This window comes from Vidua chalybeata, chromosome 4 (genome assembly GCF_026979565.1).
Source record: "Vidua chalybeata isolate OUT-0048 chromosome 4, bVidCha1 merged haplotype, whole genome shotgun sequence".
Classification (NCBI taxonomy): domain Eukaryota; kingdom Metazoa; phylum Chordata; class Aves; order Passeriformes; family Viduidae; genus Vidua; species Vidua chalybeata.
In genome coordinates this window covers 47,305,450-47,330,118 of record NC_071533.1, presented here as the reverse complement: position 1 = coordinate 47,330,118, position 24,669 = coordinate 47,305,450, and the positions used below count along the sequence as shown (strand labels likewise).

Genomic DNA, 24,669 nt, shown 5'->3' with positions numbered 1-24,669 from the left:
TAATATCTAATCTAAATCTACTCTTTTTTCAGTTTGAAGCCTTTCCCTCTTGTCCTGTCACTACATGCTTTTGTAAATAGTCTGTCTCCATCTTTCTTGTAGGCTCCCTGCGGGTCCTGGAAGACAATTCAATTATAGGCTCTCATTCTACATAAAAAAACATTAATATCCAAGAATCATGCACAATAAAAAATTTAATTTTAAAAAACCCTTTTGTTTTATACAACAGGATGTCAGAACTGGCAGTAAGTAGAACAATAAGGGTCTCCACAGTCTGTCAGGTAGAAGCAGCAAATCTCACAACTGGCTCTATATTTCTTCCCCTGGTGAGAAAGAGCAAGTTTCCACTGCATACTTACCTGTAATTTCTGCAGTTCACTACCAGATGAATACCAACCCTGCCATACAGATTATGGAATAATCATTAACCAGGCATTATTCTTAAAAGCTCCTTCTCTAGCAATAGTAAATATATCATTTTAGCCACAGGCTATTCTGAAATTTGAAAGTTTCATAAGTGACAAAATCTCTTCTGGTTTAATCTAAGTTCAGCCATCGAGATTTGGTGGGGCTTTTGAACACTCTGACCAGCTGTAACAAATAATGCTTACAGCAACCCTGTAAGCTAAAAGGACACTTTTAGTCCCATTTTACATAGGAAATTTGAGGTATGGAAAAAAAAAAAAACATTTAATAATTACTTTCTTACTGTTCCAATTTGGAAAGATCCATTAGACCTAATTTTTTCACCATACATATCATATATATTTTTTATCATACAGTTAAGAGAGCAGCTTTCACTAGAACAACTTGCACAAAATACCACAGGACCCTATAATAAAAACTTGTGGACAGTGTTCAATTTAACTGGCATTCATTCAGCTTCAACAAGACACAATCCTTTGGATCTTTCCCTACCTCAGTCAGTACAAAAGTTCCCACTGATGAAGGCAGGTATGGACTCCTTTACTTCATGACTCTTCAAAAATATGCCTTTAGAGCTGGAGAGAATCCAACTGGTAGAAGACTTGGTCTAATAATTTTAGGCTATATCATTATATATACTCAGGAACTGCAAGGAGGCAGCCCAGGATATATAATCTATTTTAACTGTACCATTAACTAACATTCAAAGAAACAATGTGTAACCTCCCTGATCTTTTAAGGTAGTTTTAAAGAATAAATTCTCGGGGGTTTTTAATTAAAAGATTGAAAAACAGTTTTCATCAAACCATTTCTTCTTGTTTATTGTCACACAGAAGTCATTATGAAAGTTAGAACCCACAGATGGACTGTACAAGCCTCAGTCTCTTCATCTCACAGAATGCCTATCAACAGCAGAGTCTCAGATGCCAGCAAGGGAACTCCAGCAATGGGGTCAGTGAGAAAAAAGTCAGGCTTACTGCTCTCAGGTGTGATCTCCCCTCTAGATTTGGATCTAGAGAACACAGCAGCACCTCTTAGGAGATGGAAATGCCTTGTTTTTAGAGACTGGCTGGAAAGCTGCCCAGTGGAAAATGACCAGGGAATGCTGGTTGACAGCTGGCTGAACATGAGCCAGCTGTGCCCAGGTGGCCAGGAAGGCCAATGGCACCCTGGCCTGTGTCAGCAATAGTGTGGCCAGCAGGACCTGGGCAGTGATTGTCTCCTGCTGTACTTGGCACTGGTGATGCCACAGCTGGAATCCTGTGTTTACTTTGGACCCCCCAGTACAAGAAAGACATTGAGGTGCTGGAGCATGTCTAGAGAAAGGCAACAGAGCTGGGCAAGGGTCTGCAGAGCACAAGCCTTATGAGGAGTGGTGAGGGATATGGGGTTATTTAGCCTGGGGAAAAAAAATGCTCAGGAGAGACCTGATCACTCCCTACAACTGCTACAAAGGAGGTTGTATAAAGGTGGCAGTGAGTGTCTTCCCCCAAGTAACAAAGAATATGACAGGGGGAAAAGGCCTCAAGAAGAACCAGGAGAGGTTTAGGTTGGATATTAGGAAAAATTTCTTCATGGGAAGGCTGATAAGTCATTGGAACAGGCTTCCCAGGTAAGTGTTGTAGTCATCATCCCTGAAGGTAACTAAAAGATGTGTAGACATGACACTTAGGGACATGGTTTAGTGGTGGATTTGGCAGTGCTGAGTTAACAGCTGGACTGCATGACCTTCATCATCTTTTTTGAGATAAAAAATGATTTTATGACTTTACGTGTGGGCATATAAAGACCATGCTTTTTGAGAAGTTTACCTCTTGATAAGCTTTGGACTCATTTTTAAAGCAAGGAAAAAGGAGATACACTTGAAATTTGGCCCATGTATAAGGTTTTACTCCAAATAACAAACCTGTATTTATTCGAGCTAGCAAACAAAAAGTCAACAGGTCATATTAATTTCCTCCAACCTTCTTTCCTTGAAACAGCTCAGAATTTTTGATGTAAAATAAAAAGTTCTTAAATCAACATCAGTCTGAAAAAAATCAGCCTAAACAATTAAACCACTGCAAACTATAATCAACTGACAACCAGACTTTATTACAGTAGTAAGATGGAATATAGAACAAGAAATAATACTTTCACCCCAGAGCTTTTCCTACACAGGAAGAAAATAAATTATTAAATGTAAACTCATAAACACAGTGTAACAGTTAAGAGTGGAAACATACACTGCTTTCCTTTTTCTTGGTGTGGTGAGAAGCATACCCTTGTAGTGGTGTCATTCTCAATGTTGTTCTGGAATTGAGAGCACTTCAAGAAGTCTGGCCAAGAAGCATTCACCATAGCCAGGACTGGTTCACAGCCTTCTTTTGCTGCCTCACAAAACGTCCTGCAGGGCAAGAGGCCTCGACTAAAGAAAAGAGACAGAGAGCAAAATTTAAAATTATTATTACTTGAGTAGGTTGTGAAAACCTTTTAGAAAGAGAAAAAATTAATAATAAGTGCTTTTGACAAATTTTGTGCTCTATACCTATACCCTTACAGTGATTAAATTTTCAACCCAGCTTTCTTGCAGTTTATGTCTACTGCAGAACTTCTTAGGCTTTAGCAAATGAAATTTTGCTTTATTCATAACCTCTCAAAATGCCACAGAATGATCATTTTCCTGGTACAGCACAGATATCTTTCTCTTTATGTCTGACTCTCAGTTGTACCTGCCTATCTCAAAACCATGGCTAGAACTCCATAGCCAGTCACAAGTGGCCTGAACTGAAGAAGTCTACAGTACCCAAAATGTACCAACTTAGTGTTTCATTTTACAGTAACAGAGATAATAACATGGCACTTTTAGCAACTGTGTGACATGGCAGCAACCACAAGAAAGGAATAAAAAAAGCTGCCAGATCTGCCTCATTACAATGTTAACGAAGAGATTTATGTAAAGCAAAACACTCACTTGCAGAAGTATTTTGAAGTCAGTATGGTTGCCTTTCTCTGCTTAGTATCTAAAAAGACAAGTGTGCTGCCAGTGTTGTTACTGAGTTCATTACATACAATGATTGGAACCACTTTTTTAAAAAAGGTCTTTTTAGAGATACATTCTCCAGGTAATGCTAAGGACTTTTAAACAATGCATTTCACATGCTGCAGTATTGAACTTATCTCAGAAACAAGTCAAGGAATTTATCTCTAAAATTGTCTCTTGCAGCTTCCTGGATGGCAGATTATTGTTGCCTGTGAAGAAGCATATATATTCTAAAACAGCCCTTTTTATCACCAGATTTTTTTATTGTGATCTGTTGAAAGATACAAAATTTTTGCACCAAAGATCACCTATATGGCTATATTCAAAATCAAGAATGGTTTCACCTGATGACAGAAGAGTTACCACTTATTAGTTCTGCACATTGTACTGGTAAACTAAGTTCATCTGACTTGTAAAAGCTCTTCATATAAAGATGTTCTGAAACACTCTTCTGTTTTTTACAGAACCTATTCGATATGGGGAGAAAGAAAGGGCACAAGAGCTCTTGGGTAGCCATTACTGCCTCCTGTCTGGAGCCTCAGAAACTCAGAAACCCTTTAAATAAAAGGGATTTGACAGAGCAAGTGACTGTCTCCAGACATTTTTAAGTTTTTCCTTCTTAGCTAATAACACTTCTGGTTTGACAGAGGCTCCCTAATACAGAAAAATGCCAAAAGAAATGCTGCTACTTACTACAGAAGGCACCTGAGTTTCAAAATATCTGTAAGAAATAAGATGTCACAAAGCTAAAACAGAGTATTGGTTTGACCTGTTGGTGAGTGATAACCCTGTATTTTTTTCAACCTGATATGCTTCATTTCACTTTCTGTTCATTTTTTCCAAAACCACGAAATATGCTAGAAAAACTGTATTACAGTGAAAAGTATTGTAAGCAGTGTCTCTACCTCACTTACTGGTGCAATGGAGCATACCTGATGATCACAAGTAGTAATCTGAAGAGGGTACATTGTGCTAAGTTTATTCTTTGTTCTCAAAAAAAAAGTGTTAGTAGGGACATTACTTGAATTTAACAGGCCTCTGACAGAGATCTACTTGAGTTTATTACAGTTAACCATCTGTACACATGATTTCTATTAATGGGAATGCTGTCTGAAAAAAATCCCAAACAAATAAACAAACAAAACATAAAGAGTTCTTGAGAATTTTCAGAAGAAGTTTCATACAGCTCTGGAGTATTTAATATGATCTCTGGTTTTCCTGACCCACGTCTAAATCATTAACTTTTAAAGCACCACACCACAACTATAGCTTGACATTTAGCAACCAGGAAATAGTAGTATGTGTACGTCAATATCTTAAAATGTAACTATAGCAAATTTCCACCTATATGGTTCCTTGTTTCCAAAGATCTTTCAACATACTGAACATTCATTTTTAAAATAATATTAAAAAATTATGTTAAAATATAACTATGCAGAGTTATACTTACACATAATTGTTAAAAAGCTTCTAAAAATGTCAGGAGTATTTTTTTTCAGAAGATCTACCTGCACATTGAATTCTTTACATCTGTATGAGGAAATACCCACAAATACAACAAGTTCATCTCACTTATTTATATGGTATTTGATTTGCATGGCAAGGTTCTTGTAGTGGGAGGGATACAGGGGTGGCTCCTGAGAGAAGCTGCCAGAAGCTCCTCCTGTGTCTGGCAGAGCCAACTCCGGTCAGATGCAGGACAGACCCACCACTGGCCAAGGCTGAGCCCATCAGTGATGGATGCTGTACCTCTGCAATATTCAAGGAGGCATGGAAAAGACCAGTGCAAAGGAAACTGCAGCCAGGAGAAAGGAGTGAAAATATGGGAGAGAAGCAACTCTGTAGATACCAAGGTCAGGGCAGCAGGAGGTGCAGCCCCTGGAGGACCCCACTCTGGAATAGCTGGATGCTCAAAGGAGCCTATGACCCTGGGAGACCCCAAACTGGAGTAGGTTTGCTGGCAGAACTTGTGACCCTGTGGTGAACCCACGCTGGAATAGCCTGTGCCTGAAGGACTGCACACTGTGGGAGGGACCCACACTGTAGCAGTTCCTGAAGAATGGTAGCCCATGGGAAGGACTCACACTGGAGAAGTTCATGGAGGACTGTGTCCCATAGGAGGGACCCCATGGTAGAGCAGAGAAAAAGTGTGAGGAGTGCTTCTCCTGAGAAGGAAGGAGTGTCAGTGACAATGTGTGATGAAATGACCACAGCCCACACTTGCCATCCCCCTGCACCTCTGAGGGGACAGGAGGTAGAGCATTCATGACCAAAGGTAAACGCAGGAAGAAGAGAAGGGTTTGAGGAAGTTGTTTTAAGATTTGGGGTTTCTTTTCTCATTGACCTGCTCTGATTTGATTGGCAGTGAATTAAATTACTTTCTCGATGTTGAGTCTGTTTGCCTATGACAGTAGCTGGTGAGTGAGCTCTCCCTGTCCGTATCTTATCCATGAGACTTGTTCTATTTTCTCTCCCGGTCCAGCTGAGGAGGGGAGTAACAGAGCAGCTTTGGAGAGCACCTGCTGACCAGCCAGGGTCAACCTACCACAGACATGCACAGAACAGTAATAACTTGGAAATTACCTGTCTTCTAAAAGACAACTACGTGGTGATCTAATAACCAAGCAGAATTTGTAGTCTCTAGAGAAGTTCTGACAAATCAGAAAACATCCAGCAATTACTGCAATTTTGGCCCAGTTTCAATGTCGAGTCATGTGTGCTCCATAAATTAAATATTTCTGGATAATGATCAAGTTTAGTATGTACTTATTGCTTTATTTGCTGGAGGATGAAAATATTATTAATAGTCTTTATCTTGATTAGTCTTATTTATAGCTACTCAGAGACCAATCATTTAAAAAATAAATTGTCAGGTCTATGGCAATCTCACCATAATTGATTTGGCACCAGTGGCAGGCTCAGAAGCAGGTTGTAACATATTAGCATGTGATTCTGCTCTTCAGGATATTAATAGAAAAGCTCCTGAAATTGGAGTTTGATGAAAGAAAGAAAATATGACTTATTTTTATCTCTGTGGTTGGTTTCCCCAGACTCAAAACCCACACTTCAGTAAATTCAGCTGCATAGAAATAACAACATTAAAAAATGTAGGGAGGAACAAAAAAAAAAAATAGAAATCTTCTTTATTGCTTATTAAAAAGCATATTAAAGGTAGAGAGAATATATAAGGGCTTTACATTTGCATAAGGCATCTTTGAAGAAGCTATCAGAAGTTTTGTATTAAATACTCATTGAAGCACATATATTCAATACAGTATATATTCTGTTAAGTGATTTGAAGTTTCCAAAGAGGTTAAACAGTGCCTGAAAGCAGAAGATCTCACTTCCTTGTCATGATGATGACCTAGCGTTCACTTACATGGGAACTCAGATTGCCTGATTATAATCCTACAGGGACCTATTCCCTAGAACTCGGAGATATTTTACATTTTTAGACAAATTTTTTTCAGAATTGACTCCTTCTCTTCTTTGCAATCACATTATCATGCACAGGGGTCCTCAGTGACTGTTTCTTAAGTGGTTTGAGTACTAGAAGTTATCAAAGAAATAATACTCCAAGAAGCAGTAAGGAGAGGGAAGATCCTCATGGTGACTGTTTTCCTCTTGCTGCACAATTTACCACATTTTCTAAGGTTAGCTCAAGATTCAAGTTAGCTAAAGGTCTGACTCCCAACCTCAGCAGACACCCTTTTCTGGAAGCAGCAGCACTGTATGCAGCTTGGTTTCCAAACGCCTGGATCTGGTTCTGTGCTACTTTCAGTTTTGCTGCTTGTAAGAGCTGTTTTTAGGCTGTAAATAAGAGGTCAAATAACTCATTCAACTGAAGGGTAATGTGACCAAAAAAAAAAAGCACCTTTTTCTCATCTGGCAATTGATTGGGTCCTCCAAAAGGATACAGGCAAAGAAGGAATAAGATGTCACAAGAGGGAGAAGTAGAAATTGCTAGAGCTGACAAAAGCATTAAATTAAATTAAATTAAATTAAATTAAATTAAATTAAATTAACAATTAACCATCCTGCAGAAGCTCCCCGTGCAACCTGGTAAATACAGTAATATATCTAGTGTTCATTATTATCTGTGGTATTTCTTTTGTCTGCACAATAGTATCTCCACTAGTAAAAGTACTGCTATAGACATGCCCTATTGAGAAATTCATTATTGCAGCTTACAGGTTAAAACAATAGAGGGTAAATTATTTGCAAAAGGCTGACAACCAAGTTGTTATGCCAGAGCTGAAAACGCAGCATGAAGATCACTCTGAGAAACACAACTGTTGGCTGCATTGCTGAAGGTCACATCTGTGGTTCAATAGACAACCTGACTGCAGGCAGACTGATGAACATTTTCAACTACTGCTGGTTCTCATTACTGCTCTTTCCCCAGCTTCATCCCTTCAGTTGTTTCAGGATAACTTTTTCTGTGACCACACAAAAAGCTGTATTCAGGTTACTGAGATGAGTTAAAAACAACTGTAGGCTATTTTTCTGTATCATTCATACACAGGCACACATGCTAAGGATGGTGATAGATCTCAGACCTGAGGCAAAATAAATGAACTGGTAATATAATTGTGAGAGGTTGCTGGGGCAGGGAGGATGAGTACAAGGACAAACTGAAACATCATGAAATTATGGGAAGAAGAAAACCAAGGTTATTCCTTATTTCTACTACCCTGAAATCAAACAAGTTGAAGTGATTAGCTCACACACCAGCGTTTGTGTGTTCTAATTGTCTTTAATACTTTTCATGACATTCTAACAATAACGACTTTCAGAGAATATAAATGTCAGAAGTTTCTACAGCAGAGTAAACACACACAGAGAGGATTACAGTTTGTTAGAGTGACCTTTCTTGTGAAATCTTTCTCAGTACCCTCTCACATTACTCCAATATGGAGAGCAGCAGAGTCAATGACAGAGTTTCATGAAACAAACTCATAAACCTCTCAAAACCTTACTTCTCGATTGATGGATTTTTAAACAAATTGGCTGCTAATGTTTCACAAAATCAAGAAAATTATGTATTTTAATCTTTTCTTTGGTCTTCATCTGTAACTGGCAAGTTCATTTGAGAGTTTTAATTTCTGTTTTGTCTCTAGATAGGGGTTTAAATCTGAAATTTACTTCTTTACATGATGAAATCTGAAAAGAAAGCAAGATTATTTTAGATTTTTGTAGTTATTTCACTTGGCAAAATTGAACACTGAAAGACGGTACCTCAATTCCATGTAATACTTTGCAACACTCAAAGCAAAGTACTCCCACCTAGTTTTTAGCTTAAATGCATGTAGCGTTTTCTCAAAACAGGTTCCTGTGTGTAAGTACAAAGAGGCAAAACTACCTGTAGAAGTATAGGACCCACAGTCTGAGAAATATGGAACATCTTAAATGAGAAAAAAGGCCTCAGAGGCATACTTGGCAAAAGGCATGGCAGTTCAGTTTCCCCGGGGTGGGAGCCTGAATAGCAGCTGCAGCTGTTTAGAGAAGATTAAGGCCTTGTATTAACTGGCTGAACTGCAGGTAACTGTCCACTCACCTGCCCTACAGGGACTCAGCATAAGGATTTACAGATAGTGCAGAAGGCCAGCTCTAACTCATACACCCAGGAATACCCCGTTTGCTGTCATGAAGCTTGGCAACTACAGATGAGCCACAAGAGTGCCCTTTCCAAGAGACTGAAAAAAGCCTGGGTTATACAATGAGAATTAAAAACATGGAGATATTTAATGGATTGCCTGCAGCATGGAAGAACAATCTGTTTAAAGGCTATGAGAACAGAAAAGTGGCAAAAACAAATTCGATGGAAAAGCTGGACTAGAATCTCTTCTGTGGGTCCACTGAGATTTCTTTCACTAACGATGACACTTCAAATTAACTATTCCTTAAGAGTTGCCTTATCTTATGGCAATAGGAAAGAGACACCTGGAGAGTTGTATTTGCAAAAGTCTTAGAACACATCTGCTATCCAAGAGTGCCATACATAACAAAGAGCTCACATAGAACTCTGAAAGCTGTTCAGACAGGGGGGAAATATGAATTCCTGATTCCAGTGAAAGTGAAACTGGGAACAAATCCAAATATACCATTAGATTAAAAAGACTCTTCTTATCCATCCAAAAATGAGTAAAGGAAGCAGCAGCTGCTGTTGAATTTTACATCTTCTAGATCAACTGCTATTATTTAACATCTCTTTCAGGTTTAGAAATGCTCTTCAGACAATGTGGCCAAACTGTGTTGATATCCTTAAGGATGGACACATACAGTCTCTACAATGCAAGTTATAATTTTGAGTCAGTGTAATAATTTATTTTGTAGACGAAACTCAGATAAACTATTTTGACCAAAATAAGGAGTCACATCAGAGTCAGCAGTGTGCTGTGGCAGCCAGGAGAGACAACCCTGTCATGGGGTGCATCAGGCACAGCATCACCAGCTGGGCAAGGGAGGGGATTGTTCTGCTCTACTCTGCATTGGGACAGCCTCACCTCCAGTGCTGGGGGCAGTTTTGGGTGCCACAGTGTAAGACAGATATAGTCTTTATGCACTTTAATAAAGAGCACAAAGAGCATCCAAAGGAGGGTAATAAAGGTGATGAAGGGTCTAGAGGGGAATCCATAAGAGACTGAGGACACTTAGTCTGTTCAGCATGGAGACAAGGAGACTGAGAGGAGGAGACCTCATTGTAGTCTGCAATGAGGGGAAGTGCAGGGGCAGACGCTGATCTCTTCAAGTTTGTGACCAGTGACAGGACTCAAGAAAACAGCATGAAGCTGAGTCATGGGAGGTTTAGGTTGGATATCAATAAAAAGTTCTTGCCCCAGAGGGTGTTTGGGCTGGAATAGGGTCCTCGGGGAAGTGGTCACAGGACCAGCCTGACAGAGTTCAAGAAGCACTTGGACAATTCTCTCAGGCACATGGGGTGACCCTTGGAGATGGTCCTGTGCAGGGCCAGGAGCTGGATTTTGATGATCCCTGTGGGTACCTTCCAACCCAGGATATTGTATGAGTCTGTGAATCAGCAAGAAACAAATTCATAAATCCCCTCTGACTCCTCTGTCATTTTCCATGACAGCACAATACATCTCAAGTTGAGCTTATAATACCGTAACAATCAGAAACTCCTCAAGTACACACTGCAGAGCAGAAGCATAAATATAGCAATGTAGCATTGGAAAGAAAAAAATCTATCAAAAAATTTCAGTGTGTTTTGTACAATGACCATAATCAGTTGGGATGATCTGTCCTGACTAAAGCAATCAGCCCTTCCATATTTTTCTTACTGATCCTATCACTTGATTCAAAGACAACAGTGAAAATGGGAGAAAGGCACTAAATTAATTCATTAGAGCTTTAGTTCAGCCATTAATCAGTTTAAATAAGTATTATTAAGAATATTGCTACAACTACGAGCTATTTTTACAATCTTGTCCTATCTGCCAAAATGACTCCTAAATGAAATCAGATTTCTGAAAATCCTTGCCCAGTATTTATTATGCAAATTATGAACACACTGTTTATTTCATTTACTCTATAGAAATTTCTTTTATAAAATAAAACAAATACCTGAAAATCCAGGTTACAAGATCTTTTGATTTTAGCAAAATCAAAATTCACACATAGGAAAGAGAAGCTGGCACAGTGAACCGAAGTGCTCTGAATCACACACTAGCATTTCAATCACAACATTGCTACAGAAATTCTGGACTAACTGTAAATAAATCATACACTGCACAGCTGCTCTAAGTGTTTGTATCTTCAGGATAATAAATACACCCAAACCAATACTGTACCTAAAGAACTGCCTTCCATTTCCACAGATGACTGTGAAACTACCCTTAATTTCATGCAGTTCTCCAGAACTCCTGTTTCCCTGTGCACTTCAGAGCATTGCCAAAAGGAAGACCTCAAGAATCAACCCAAGTTAAAACCTTCTGAGCCGCACCTTATCAGGAATCCTGGTGAATCAGACATACTTCTCACTCATTGACATTCAAGGATATTCTCTGTCAAGTAGAAAATCATTGTAAGCCATTATCATGCTACTTCAACTTCACATTAAAATTGTTTCACAAATAAATCTGGCAGAAGCAGATGTCGTAAATTTAAAGAAGCTGTCCTACCCACCATCAGCCTGCTCCAAAACCTTTCTCCACCTCTCTTCCCTACTTTTTTGTGCCAGCATGGCACTTCATCCTTTTACACAATGGATAACATCAGTCACTCCTACTTCAATTCAGATCAGTTTCCAAATCCAATCTGTCATGGAGCTGAAAAAATACTCTTGACAAGACATGGAAAATACATGGGTGAGATGGGGAATAACAAGCATGACAATAGGGTAATACTTATTCTTTCAGCACCACTACCATTTTATATAGCACTAGCTATTGTGAAGCAGTAGTCTGGAACATGTTCTCCAGAAGAGTTGTGAAACCTCCATCCTTAGAGATCCTCAAAACCCAACTGAGAGCGGCCCTGAGGAGTTTCATTCATCTTTAATGCTCATCCTGATGTGAGCCAGAAGAGGTCCAGAAGTTTCTCTCCTCCCTACCTGCGAAACCTTGTGACTCATGTTTGACCGCCCTGCTCAGCCTGAGAGCCTGGTGCTTACCACTGGGGTCTCCAAAAGGGCAACAATAACTTCTGACAGAGGAGACAGACTTGTGAGATGTTAAATATGTCTCACTAACTGAATCCTATTTGTTTTGAGTGCAGATGGTTTACAAGCTATTTCTTAATAAGATGGGCACTAAAAGAATTTAAACATGAACTGAAAAGCATAGGAATTCTTTGAAAATTCTTTAACCATGCTTCAATCTGAAATCATTTTGTTTACTAATTGCTGCACAAGAGGGTGTACTCATATCTAGTAGAAGAGTTCTATCTACCAAACTAAGACAAAATGTTACCTCATCTGTATGTTTCTGGTTGTGAGCCCAGATACACCAGTCGAATAGGAAATTATCAGTGTTAATATTCCCAAAATGGTTATGAAAATGCAATGTTTTACCAAATGTTCCTACCCTACAACTATTGCAATTTATTAAATTAAATAAATTTTATTCTGTGAAAAAGTATGTTTTTCTAAGTTAGCAAACAAACATTAAGAAAAAGCCATGCTAATTTTAAGAGTAGTTGTAAAAAATTATTTCAGCTACATAAATGATCAGTATTTATTTATAAGGAGTAATATATTACATAATATAATGTAATATTATATAATAATGCAATGTAATGTAATGTAATGTAATGTAATATAATATAATTAATATATTGTATGTGCAGAAGGATGAGTTATGATCTCTAGTTAACATACTAACTTAGGAAACCATAAACCACACCACATCTTTTAACAGATAATATACACAGAAAACCATTGCAACAACAGGGCTGAAAGCCATCAATCAATAACTTATTCATTAATAAAACAACTGGCCTTCATGGTTTTCCTTTCTGCCTCCCTCCCTTAACTTCTCTGTGCAGCATTGTGACATATAGTTTCAAGCAGACATTTCCATGCCCAGATTGTTCTCAGAAATGTTTCTCTATCTGATAACCTTTTAACTCTGGTGCACCCATAACTCCCCCCAACACACACTTTGAAATTAGATCAGTGGGGAGAGTGAAACACTGCATGAAGTTTTGATGCTGCCTGCTATGGCAAATGCTGACTTCACATGCATTGGACCACACACAATTCTGGCCACTGCAGGATGCCATTGCCTGTATTTCTATAATGCTTTTCTAACCCTCTATTTTTAAAATTAATTTCTTAGTTAATCCCCTCTTTCTTCACATTGGCTTATTGACAAATTATACATACCAGTAATTATAAATAGTTTGTGGGCAGGGAAGGGACAGTTCTCTGAATGTGGAAAACACATTCTTTCCAACATCCTATCTCTCTGTCCTTTTCCCCTATATTTTGTCCCTGGTTTGTCTTTCCCAACACTGCACCTGTGTAAAAGAATTGGCATCACAGAGCTAACTTCAGGCCCTGTACCTAGATCCAGTACCACTCCTAGCTATTGGGACCCTTTAGGTCCACCCACAGCAGCTGAGTCATGACAGTTACAGAGATGCTTTTAGAGACTCCAGGATTTTTCAGATGTGTAAGCTAGAAATTGGTGATTAAGTTCCATAGGTATATCCACAGGTACATAAACTTTATAAACAGAAGTTCCCCTAAGGTAAGGACATTTTTTCTTCTAATTCCCTTATCTCCCTCTTCTAACAGCCATGAGGAATGTCGCTATTGGACACGAAATGAGTACACAGAAGCTTGGTAAGTTCAAAAGAGTAAAAGAGTAAGTTTTATTCAAACATCCGGTATTTATAGAATTTCAAAGGTGACCATGGATTGGAGGATGGAATTACCACCTCTCCAACCACACTGGTCTTAAGATCAATCAATCATTTCTCTCTACCTACAGAGAAACATGCAAACTATTCTATTTATACATGAAATTGTGTGGGAACTCTGACTCTCAAATATGTTAACATTATCAGAAGGCTAAAGAAGTTCTATGAGAACTTTAAAACTTTCAAAATAATTATAAAAGAAAACACTTTTAAAAATCAGGGCAACAGAGGAAGAACTTAATACTTATTAGAGCTACTTCCCAAATAAATTTAAAGTTTTAACATCAAATACTTGAGCACTTTCGGTGATTACAGATTGCTTTTTCATAAGCAACCCATTTTTTCCTTCTGTTTTTTGCCCAGGGCATTATTTAGGCATTCAAAAAAACCCCCAAAAACGTTAAAGGGTGCTTTTTTCTTTTTTTTCCCCTCAAAAACTATACATATCTTGAGAAAGGGTTCTCTAAGATATGTTTTTCAACTTTAAATATTGGCATTTTGGCCCATGCCACTTCATTACCAATGTTCTCCCTAGCATTCCTTGCAAAAACAAACTTTGTATTTGTCACCTTCATACTATCTCGGCTTGGGAGAAAGTAGTAGAGGCTCCTAAGGTGATGAGTATGACATCTTGACTTCATGGTGTGAGTTCTGAGGGACAGTGCAAACCATAATCTTCTCATCAGCACATTGTTTTCTGCTGTATGAATAACACTTAGACAAGATTATTAATATAACTCATAGACTATGAAGTTATTTATGAACAATACAAGCTGCACTGAAAAGAAAGGTGTATCTCTAGAAATGCTATTTTTGGACTGCTGTTTCTTCAAGTTTCTTCATTTATGTCGTGGCAAGATGGTCCACTCCAATACTTCAGAGAAATGTGAGCATTCCCTTCTTTGAAGTCAGATATAAACCAGCTGTTTGTTAACTAAAGGTCTCACTCATGTCTCATGAAGAACATGTTATAGGACAGCAGAAATAGAATTTTGGTTTTTGAAAAACTATCTTTCCTGAGAGCAAGAATTGGGGCTTGAGGTTTTATTTTCTTGTTGATTCTTTTCCTGTGCAAGTATTTCATCACTTTCTGAATCTGCATATTGTAGATTTTCTTTGATCTCTGTATATATTTATTACCTATTAATTTTTTTCATTTCAAGTCACCCTGATCTCCTTACATTTAGAAATCCATGCCTGTTCAGTACACTTTCTGAAACATGTTTTCAATCAGGACTTTGCAGTATGACGTCTGTTACTGCACATGAACACTTTCAAAAGTACACAGGAACTATCTAGTGCTATTTTAGAGATATATTAAACAGACAGTTTTGCTAGTTTGAAACCCTACCATTTCACTTTCTTGTTGCTGTAAATTAGTTCTACTTCACCTTGAATTAGTGTGCTATCAATTTGATGGTAGACTGGAGCTGACATTGAGTACTTACATTGCATAGGAAAGCCTTAGAAAAAGTTTCTCACAAAATGTTGACTATCTGCCATTAGCAACTCTATCCTCAACAGTTTGCTTATCAAAAAATTACATCATAAATTCATTATTGTAACTACTGGTTAAATTACATCTATTGGAAAGTTATTAACTGGTAGAAAGGACAAAATTAATGAAAAAATTATTCATTTGTTTTGCTGTTCTGGGCTTTTTCAAATAACACAGGCCCTGGGTATTCATCAGTTCTGCTAAACAGTAACACATATCAATTCCCTTAGGAGGATGCTTTAAATTAACAATAACAAGGCACAAAAACAAGAGAACACTATTTATGTGGCCAAGAATTTGCAACATTATCACACTCTCTAATTTTTGTGTTCCTTTTTGACAGGATTTGACTATACATGTTTTTCATAGCTGGACCTCCAAGGTTGTGTGGTTCAAGTCACAACTGCACTTAAATGGACGATACCCAGATTTAAAAAAACTGAAGACTGGATTGTGACTTGGTTGTCTCCAAAGACAGATTTTACAACAGTATGGGTTTTTGTCACACAGTCAGTCTGCTGGATTCTGAAGGGCTGCAAGTCAAGTCATGGCAACATTTAAAACAAAAGACATGTGATTTCAAACATTCTATGTATAAATCACTTCACCCACTGAACATCACATCTGCTTTATTTTGAATTGAAGATTCTAAACTTCTGTATCTCTTGGCAAACAACTATTGCCAGAACTACATCTGGAATAGCCTTTGTGAGTCATGTTAAATTCCTTAGGCTAAAGAGGCACCATCAAAAAGGAAGTGTATTAAGAGGATAAAGCAACTCCCACAGGATGTGAAAGACAGGACTGCAAATCCAGGAAACAACTGGTAGCCACTTATAAGCATCTGAAAGAAGCCTCCACTCCATGTGCCTGGGTCATGGCAAGAACTACACTGGATGGAGTCATGAGAAGAACATGAAGAGACAACACCGTGGTAGGAGAAAATTGTCCCACCTTATTCCTTGGAGACCTGTTAAGTGATTGTCACCAGTGGAGTAGCTTAATGTTTAAAAGTAAATACCACCAATTTCAATGAAAGCATCGCTGATAGGTTTATGAGAGAGGATTCTAAATGTCCTTCCAAGAGGGTTTCTCAATACCTTGGCTTCAAAAATTACTCTGAAGCTAACTTCCTAAATAATTAAAATTTGAACATATCTTAAAACCGTAGAATGCCAAAGTTCCCAGAGCAACTATAATTTGACATCTCCACACAGGTGCACTGTAAGAAGAGCATAAAAGCTGGGTCACAGACTACCTATGGGATTGTTCATTCAGAGGTCCTAGCAGCTGCTATTTTGTCTCAGCATATTTACCTGCTTTTGTTGCCAAAATCAAGTGGATCAAAACAAAATTGAAGCCTGCCAGTAGAGGATTGCCTATACAAACTCATACATATCCATACATCATTCATACACAATTAAATCTATTATGGACTTTGTGTAATAGAAATTGACTCAAATGTATGCTGACAGCTTTCTGTTCAAAGCCTTAAAACAAAAATTCTCATTAGCTATGTAAACAAGATTTGTGTGATCAGTCAGCTTTTTCTCCTGAACCCTTCAAAAGCCTCAATTAATGCTAAAATGTAGGTTTTTAATAACATCTTACTATTTTAATAAGTTTAGCTGTTATAACTGTGATAAAATGTAATTAATTTCACTGTCAGCAGGAGAAACAAAGAACATGGGTAAGTTTCAAGTGAAGTTCACAAAAACAGGAAAAAGGAAATAACCACATCACTGGTCTCATTCATGGATTATACTAAACATGACAGACAGATATCTATTACTCTACAAAGATTGATTCTTTTCCATTTTCTAACAGGACAAGAATGAAATTGTTTCGAATGTTGACAGCTTTTAATAAAAGACACTACACATATTTCTGGATTTGTTTTTTGGACCTAGTATTTCATCCTATTTTAGGCTCACAGTGAAAATCATACCATTTGGTTTTTCCTTTTTATATATTACAGAAAAAAAGATTAAGACAATCAACCAGAAAAAAACACAGAATTGAATTTGCCACCATGAGTCCTATCAGCATCTCTTCAAAGAGCATTTGACTGCACACAAACTATTCACAGCTTCTTAGAATCTATTTGGTATTAATTTTCATTAGTTGCTTTCTCCCATTCCAACCATGTTGACCTATTCTGACTTCTTTGGCTTTCTTCAAGTTTTTACCTGGCCACTGCTCTGTGTAGCATTGTAAGAGCCTGTCTGAAGCCCCTTGTTCTCCATTCTGCCTTCCGATTGCCACGAGAAAGAATCCCTTCCCCCACTGCAGCTCCGGCTTAGAACAGGACACAGTGCAGGTAGAACCACTGAACCCTCATGCTAGCTGTTCCAAACAAGGCCTGGCAAGAACTTGGCAAGGAGTTGGCAAAGACCTGACATGGACCCAGCACGGGACAGCCTGATGCGCGGCCTGCTTCTAATCTCCGTTCTTAAGCCGAATGAACTTTTGGGGTGACTCCCGTGGTCCTTCATTGAAGACCCCTCATCTGCCTCGTTACCACTGTGACAAACAAAGAATGAGAACCCTCCTCCCAAGGACTGAGACTGAGACCCCTGCTATAGGGAGGAGGGGAAATTGGTGGTCTGACCACAAATGACACGACCTGTTTCCCTTCAGTGATTCAAATGGACTTATTCTTCATTGTATTCGTCTTGCTTTGGTGGTTTCTGTGGACTCACCTGCTCCCTCATGGCGATTACAATGGACTCTTATTATTACATTTGTTCCCCCCTCTTTCCTCTGTGGACTATAACTGGACCCCTGAGTTGACCAGAACTTCGGAGACTCTCCCGACATGACAGACAGACCCCCATCGTCCGGAGCACTGAGGATCTCGCCTGTGTTGGTAGCTATTCCCATGCCCCTCTTCTCTCTCTCTCTCTCTCTATCCTTTTATCTCCTTTCTGATCCCCACTATCGCATTTACTGTTTTGGCCCCTAATAAAGGTGCATTTGTTGTGATTAACTGATAGTCCCTTGTTGTTTGCCTTTTTTGCACTTTTGGGATCGGTGAAAAGAACCACCACGACACCCCGCAATAAGCGGGTCGTGACAAGCATAGATATTACAGCACAATGGAATATTTACATACAGACATCTACATGAGAAACTCCTTTCTAGGAAAGAGTTAGAAATCAAAGAAAGTATTTTCCTTTCATTGTATTGCTTTGACCTTTAGAATTAATCTGAGGAAGGAAAAAAAAAGTTGAATTATGGCAGAGAGTTTTGCCATATATTCACTATGCATTAGATCACAGGTAAAGTGAATGAACAAGTGAAATTAATTTTCAGACTTCAATCAAGATGAAAAATAATGCTGTGCCTAAAGACACAGGCTATAAGTGTCTTTATGTAAGTGCTATAAGAGTAGTTCTCTGCTCTACTGCAAATTTCTTGCTCAGTTTTGGCTTCCCCAGCCATTAATATGCCAGCATTACTTTCTCTTCCTATCCTTTATTTGTTTTCTTCATGTGGCCTATAAATTTTGGAGGCAGGAGGCTGCCCCTCACAGCATCCAGCATAGAAACCCATGATCTCAAATAGACTCTTTGAGCCCTAACTGAAGACAAGCCACTTCACAACTCTGTTTTCAAAGATATCTGACATGAAAAAAGCATAGTCAGTAAAACTGTACAAAAATGCAAGGTGTATTGGAATTTTAGCTTGGGAGCATAATATTCTAATTTGCATTGCCCTAATACTATTTTCTAGACTAAATTATGTTTGATTAAAAGATAGGAGACTCTGAGGATCTCTCAATGGAAGGCATTTCCTCAACTTTACAATACACTTTTACAAAGAGGGTTAATGTAAGTACTCAAGCTATTATTTCTGTTTTAAAGGCAGCATGACAGCATAGGGGCAATGAGAATCATAAGCTTCACATTTATTCCCAGCACAAAAAGACAAAATAAGTATGTACATGGGCCTTCAGGATCTTATATAGCCTGCCTATTTTTCCAAGTCTTTTGATGAAATTTGATTTTTTCAGAGTCCAAGAAACATTAGAAAGCATCAATGAGTCTGTGTGCATTACGCAGTAATAGGCTGTCTTAAGTTGACTGTATGATGCTTTTACTTTCAATCCTCTGTTCTGTTTATGCTGAATAATAAGTTTTGCACCTTTAAGACTTGTTCCAGGAGTGAAGGGGGGGAGAAGAAGAGTTTGTTTTCAGAAACTGCACTCACTCCTCCACATTCCTGCTCCTGGACTGTGGTGTCTGCAGACAGACAGACAGTGAGACAGAGCTCTCCTTTGCTTTTCTGTTAGTTTTAGCTAGCTGAGGCAAAGAAGTTCCCTGGACTGTGGCTTTGCCTTTTCTTTGGACCTGCTCAAACCTGCTCTGGACTGAACACCCAGCAGAGCACTGGCAGCTCACATGTGTGGCCCAGCGGGCCGGGCCTGGGCCGTGGCATTTCCAGTGCCGGAGGGACTGATCAGAGACTGAGTGAGCCGAGCTGCAGCCCGGGGAGGGAGAGGGGGGGATTTTTCTGAGTTTGTCCCTCTTTTGGAGCAGCAAGAAGTTTCATTGCTTAATATTGTTTAGGTTTTCTTGTTTAATAAACAGTTTTTTCCACTTTTCTCCAAAGAGGTATTTTTTCCTGAACCAGTTGGGGGGAGGGGCCAATTGAATCTGCCTTCTAGAGGAACCCTTTGGGGTTTCTCTCCCAGATTTGCCCTGAACCAAGACATAGGCTGACCCACTATAAATTTCTCTAATGGTTTTGAATCTTTAAATTTTACATTAATTTTGGCTTTTTTTTTTCCTTTTGAAATGTGAAAATACTGCAGATTAACTTTTATTGTCATCTTGAATTGTGGAATCCAATGCATGTGAGTTGCTATAAATAAACATCCACTATGTTGTAGTAACTGACTTTTGGCCTGCTCTTATAGTATCTTTCAGTGCTGAGGGAGAATTCACTAGATTAAATCATTAATCATAACCAATAGCTCTGAGGACAGATCTCTCTTACAACAAAATACCAGTGCTGCATGTGGTGGCCAGAGGTTACAGACTATTACTACCCAAAAGGACAAAGTTACTACTGAGAATGGTTTAGAATTCATTAGCTCAGCACATCTAGTTTAAGGTGTTCTTCCACCACTGGTTTTACTTTTCACGTTTTCTTAGCAGTGCTGATGGACTGTGGTAGGACAAGGTTTTTTAAGGCCGATTTTTAAGTCATATTGGAAAGATCTCATCCTTCCACTCAAGAAGGAGGAAGTTGCATAGCACCTTTTCATAAGCAGTCCCTTACTACAAAAATTATGGGTAAGCATGCAAAAAAGGCTTACTGCACTTCAAATTTCCATTTTCCATTTTCACACAGGTTTTAGTTGTACTTTTAAACTTTTTCTGTGCTGTGAAGAAGTATACAGATACTGTTATGTACTTTCTTAAAAGAGCAGGGGTAGCTGATTTTATATCCAGTTGCGGAAATTAAATATAGCTTTTAAAATTACTACGTTTTTACTATCACACATGGTTTCACTGCAGTAAGATACAGAACAAGATTTCTGAAGTGCAACAGTATTATGGTAGTATTCAGAACTCCCTGTACCTAACTACACAAAGTTTCTGCCTAGAAACTTCATCTCCTTCAAGTGTCAATGAAAACAATGTCTATAAATACACGAAAAATAAATGGGAAACAGACATAAGTTTAAATATCAGAGAAAAGCTATGTAATGACAGCTCACAGGATGCCAAAGATTAGTGCTTGTAACTTTCCCTCTTGTTCCTTCTTGTAACGCACTGTCAAAATCATTGCTCCCATGGCTGCAAGCTGCCAACAGACTCTCAACAATACCTAAGAATAGACATCTAGGCATCACAGGAGTTTCATCTCTTCCACACTGAGTAAACAACATTTGTCACATTAAGCTTTACATACATTAGGGACCATTGCTTCGCAAAACAAAGAGAGAACAACAAATGAAAAGTGATGATCAGATATAGAACCGCTGACGTTAGAATGAACCAGCTGTAACTGAGGGGAGGAAATAATGATGATGGCAGTAACAGCTGCTCACAACATGAGTGGATGTTTTGTCACACTGTATGTTCTAGACAACCACAGCCCCCCCCCAAAAAAAAAAGCACTACAGCATATGGAAATATCTGCATTCATTACCACCAGAGGCTTTCCACAGTGACTCTTCTACTTCAGTATCTTTCTGCTAACCGGATTCCCGTATTCAAGAGACCTAACACGGGCTTGTTGCTTTCATTTTTGGTATCTGCACTCAGCATATACAAAGTAACTTCCCCCTACTACCTTATATATGCTTTTCTCCAGATCTCACTGACAGGAGTTATGAGGCAAAGGTAGGGAAGGGGCTGGGTGGAGAAGGGAAGGGAAGGTGTTAATAACTACCTTTTGCAGATGTGATGCTCCTTAAAATAAATTATTCTTGGCTGTGAAATATGTGTGTTTGCCTGCAATAATTGGATGCTACAAAAAGGACAGTAATCACAAAAATCACTTAGTCACCTACAGAAAAAAAAAAGGTATTCTTGTTTAAAGGAGAAACTGAAAGTTAAATTAGGACAACTGAGGTTTAGCAAACTAAACTTAACTAACCAGGACACTGTCAATCTACTCTTCTTCCAGTGGTTGCCACTCTGACTGCAGTCACTGCATCTTCAGTGACATCCATGGAGATATGATTACTAAAACTGAAGTCAAATTGTAACATAATCTTACATCATTTGCAGTCTCACATTGGACCTTCTTCCCCATCACTCTGCAGGGGCAACAATATTTTCCACCAAAAAAAAAAATTAAAATACAAATAGAGGAACCACTGTGACCTTCAAGACATAAAACAGGACATCAAAATCCAGTGGCAGCTTTGACGTTGTTAATTAATGGGAGAAGGTTGCTGCTACGTAAAGCAGGAGAAACAAAAAGAGAACGGAGGAGGAAAGGGGAAGGGGAAAAATAAAAAGGAAAAAGGAAAAAGGAAAAAGGAAAAAGGAAAAAGGAAAAAGGAAAGGAAAAGGAAAAGGAAAAGGAAAAGGAAAAGGAAAACAGGGAAAAGGAAAAGGAAAAGGAAAAGGAAAAGGAAAAGGAAAAGGAAAAAAGGGAAAAGGGAAAAGGGAAAAGGAAAAGGAAAAGGAAAAGGAAAAGGAAAAGGAAAAGGAAAAGGAAAAGGAAAAGGAAGGAAAGGAAAACTCCAAAGAAAACCCCTGACTCTTGAATCTCAAAGTATTTTGGTTGTCACTGAAAACCAGAGCAAAAACATGTCTTTAGGAAAGAAATGGAAAAGAAACATACAAAATTTATCTTTCCACCATTTTACGCACTTGATTGTTTTAAAAGCTTTGCACTTTTGATACACACAACTCACTCTCAACAGGTTTGTGAAAATCAAATTCCAAAGAAGGCAGAATAAGTGAAGCAACAGAGAAATAACCTGTTCTGTTGTTGAACATTTAAATGCATCAATGTATTACCTAAACCCACTTTTCCTATTTTGTTCAATAATTTTTACAGAAAACAGGGAGTGTAAGTCTGTTTGTTATCAGATTCATTAAGTAGAACAATTGTAATACTGAACTGGAGCACATGTGCTATAACTAATAATGCACTCAATTAAATAGGGTTAATTTAAAATAGCTTTTGGTAGGCTAACAAAGATATGTACCCTTTGCATTTGTTTTAAACCACTCAGCCAGTCTGAAGATCAGTCTCATTCCACTGTTACCTGTGCTGCCTTTCCTCCCCACTAATCCTATCTGTGTAATCATCTGTACACCTTATTCTGGGTTAATTTTCTGTCACTTTAGTGAGCTTAATTAGACAGTCCAGGAATCACTGTGATGCATGGAAAGTGGCAGGCATATATTGCCTGGAGTGAGACTGCATCTTTCATTAGCAACTGAATTTTTGACCAATTGTCATAGAACTTCTTTCATAAGTATCATATTCCTTCTAAACTGCACAGCTTTCAACTTCCTGGTCTTGTTATGTTGTTTGAAACACTTATTCAACTGTCATATTCTCTTCCACTAAATTTCACAGTGGAGGAACTGGAAATAAAAAAATGAAAACAAGGAAAAAGAAATCTATCGTCTCTCTTTCCCCCTCCAGAAACATCAAAGATTGTGTATATATATTTTAAAAAATATTCTTTTTCCCCTTTTTGTGTCATGTTTCCATTTTAGCTCTGTTAAACTCATTGATCCTATTTCAAATCAAACTCAATTTAAAAGTGCATGCACATTATAGTAAAATTATGTAAATGCAGAAAAAAATATATGCTCCTTAAACTTCCAGAATAGTTTATGTCACCCTGAACATATCCTGCTAGTTAAATACCAAAAAATATATTTAAAATACTAACTTTGCTGAAGGAAATGACTGAACAAATTTGAAGTTTAACAAATGGCCACCCCGATCTATGACAATACTATACATATCCAAGGCATTATTGCTATTACAAAACATTCCATTTTGGCATAGCCAGATTGGAGAAATTAGGCACAACAACTCTGGACAAACTTCTTTAAGAAAATAAGCCTGACTGCCCCAGTATCACAGTTTTAGTTTATACAGTAGCAACGTTTTTCTACAAGAGCTCTATTCCAGTTGTCGTATCATGGCAGAAATGTTGTCAATAGCTTTGACAGACAGGAATTTTGCAATGAGGTCACAGGCTTAGTTTGGATCTTCCCTTGTCTGATTAGACAGAGAGTATTTTACCACAATTGGCTCTAGTCACTGATGGATTTTCATTCCCAAATACCTGTCATCACCACCACTGATGCATTCAGGAAGAGCGAGACTACAGCCAAACAGCATGATGTGTTGATAGCAGTTGAGACGATTGAGGTAACTGAAGAACTTCAGGAACTTTTCCATTTCAATACTTTTGACAATGGAAAGAACTGAAGTTACCGTGGTGTAGTTATATGGCAGCATTTGGCACTGGCTGTGGGTGATGTTTCTGCAGGCACCTGTGAAATCAAAACAGTATATTTAGAACAATAGTATGACCACTGAATAGCATGTACTGAACTGAAAGGTCAGTATATATAATATATAAACAATTCTTGTATCTCACAGGTAAGATTACATTCCATACTGCTATCATAATACTGTCAAAAAATAAGAAAAAAATTAAACCAGAGAAGCTTAGCTTGGAAAACCAAATAAGCTTTTAGCTATTTTCACAATACTCTGACTTTGTACAAAACTGGAAAAAAAAAAAAAAAAACCAAAACCAATTTCTTTCTGACACAGCCTGAATACAATAAAATTCAATGGAAGCTGAGAATAGAAGCCACACAGAAAAAAATGGGTTCTG

General features: G+C 38.2%; 1 protein-coding gene across 4 annotated transcripts in view; it reads right to left on the bottom strand.

Annotated features, from left to right (window-relative positions):
- The window catches only part of CORIN (corin, serine peptidase), a 128,160-nt gene that overhangs the window by 61,305 nt on the left and 42,186 nt on the right, over positions 1 to 24,669 (bottom strand). For all 4 annotated transcript variants that reach the window (XM_053941949.1, XM_053941948.1, XM_053941950.1 and 1 more), the window contains exons 4-5: positions 24,109 to 24,319; positions 2,652 to 2,833 (exon numbers count right to left, since the gene is read on the bottom strand). In XM_053941949.1, coding sequence (XP_053797924.1) covers positions 2,652 to 2,833; positions 24,109 to 24,319 — 393 coding nt within the window. The remainder of the gene's footprint in view (positions 1 to 2,651; positions 2,834 to 24,108; positions 24,320 to 24,669) is intronic.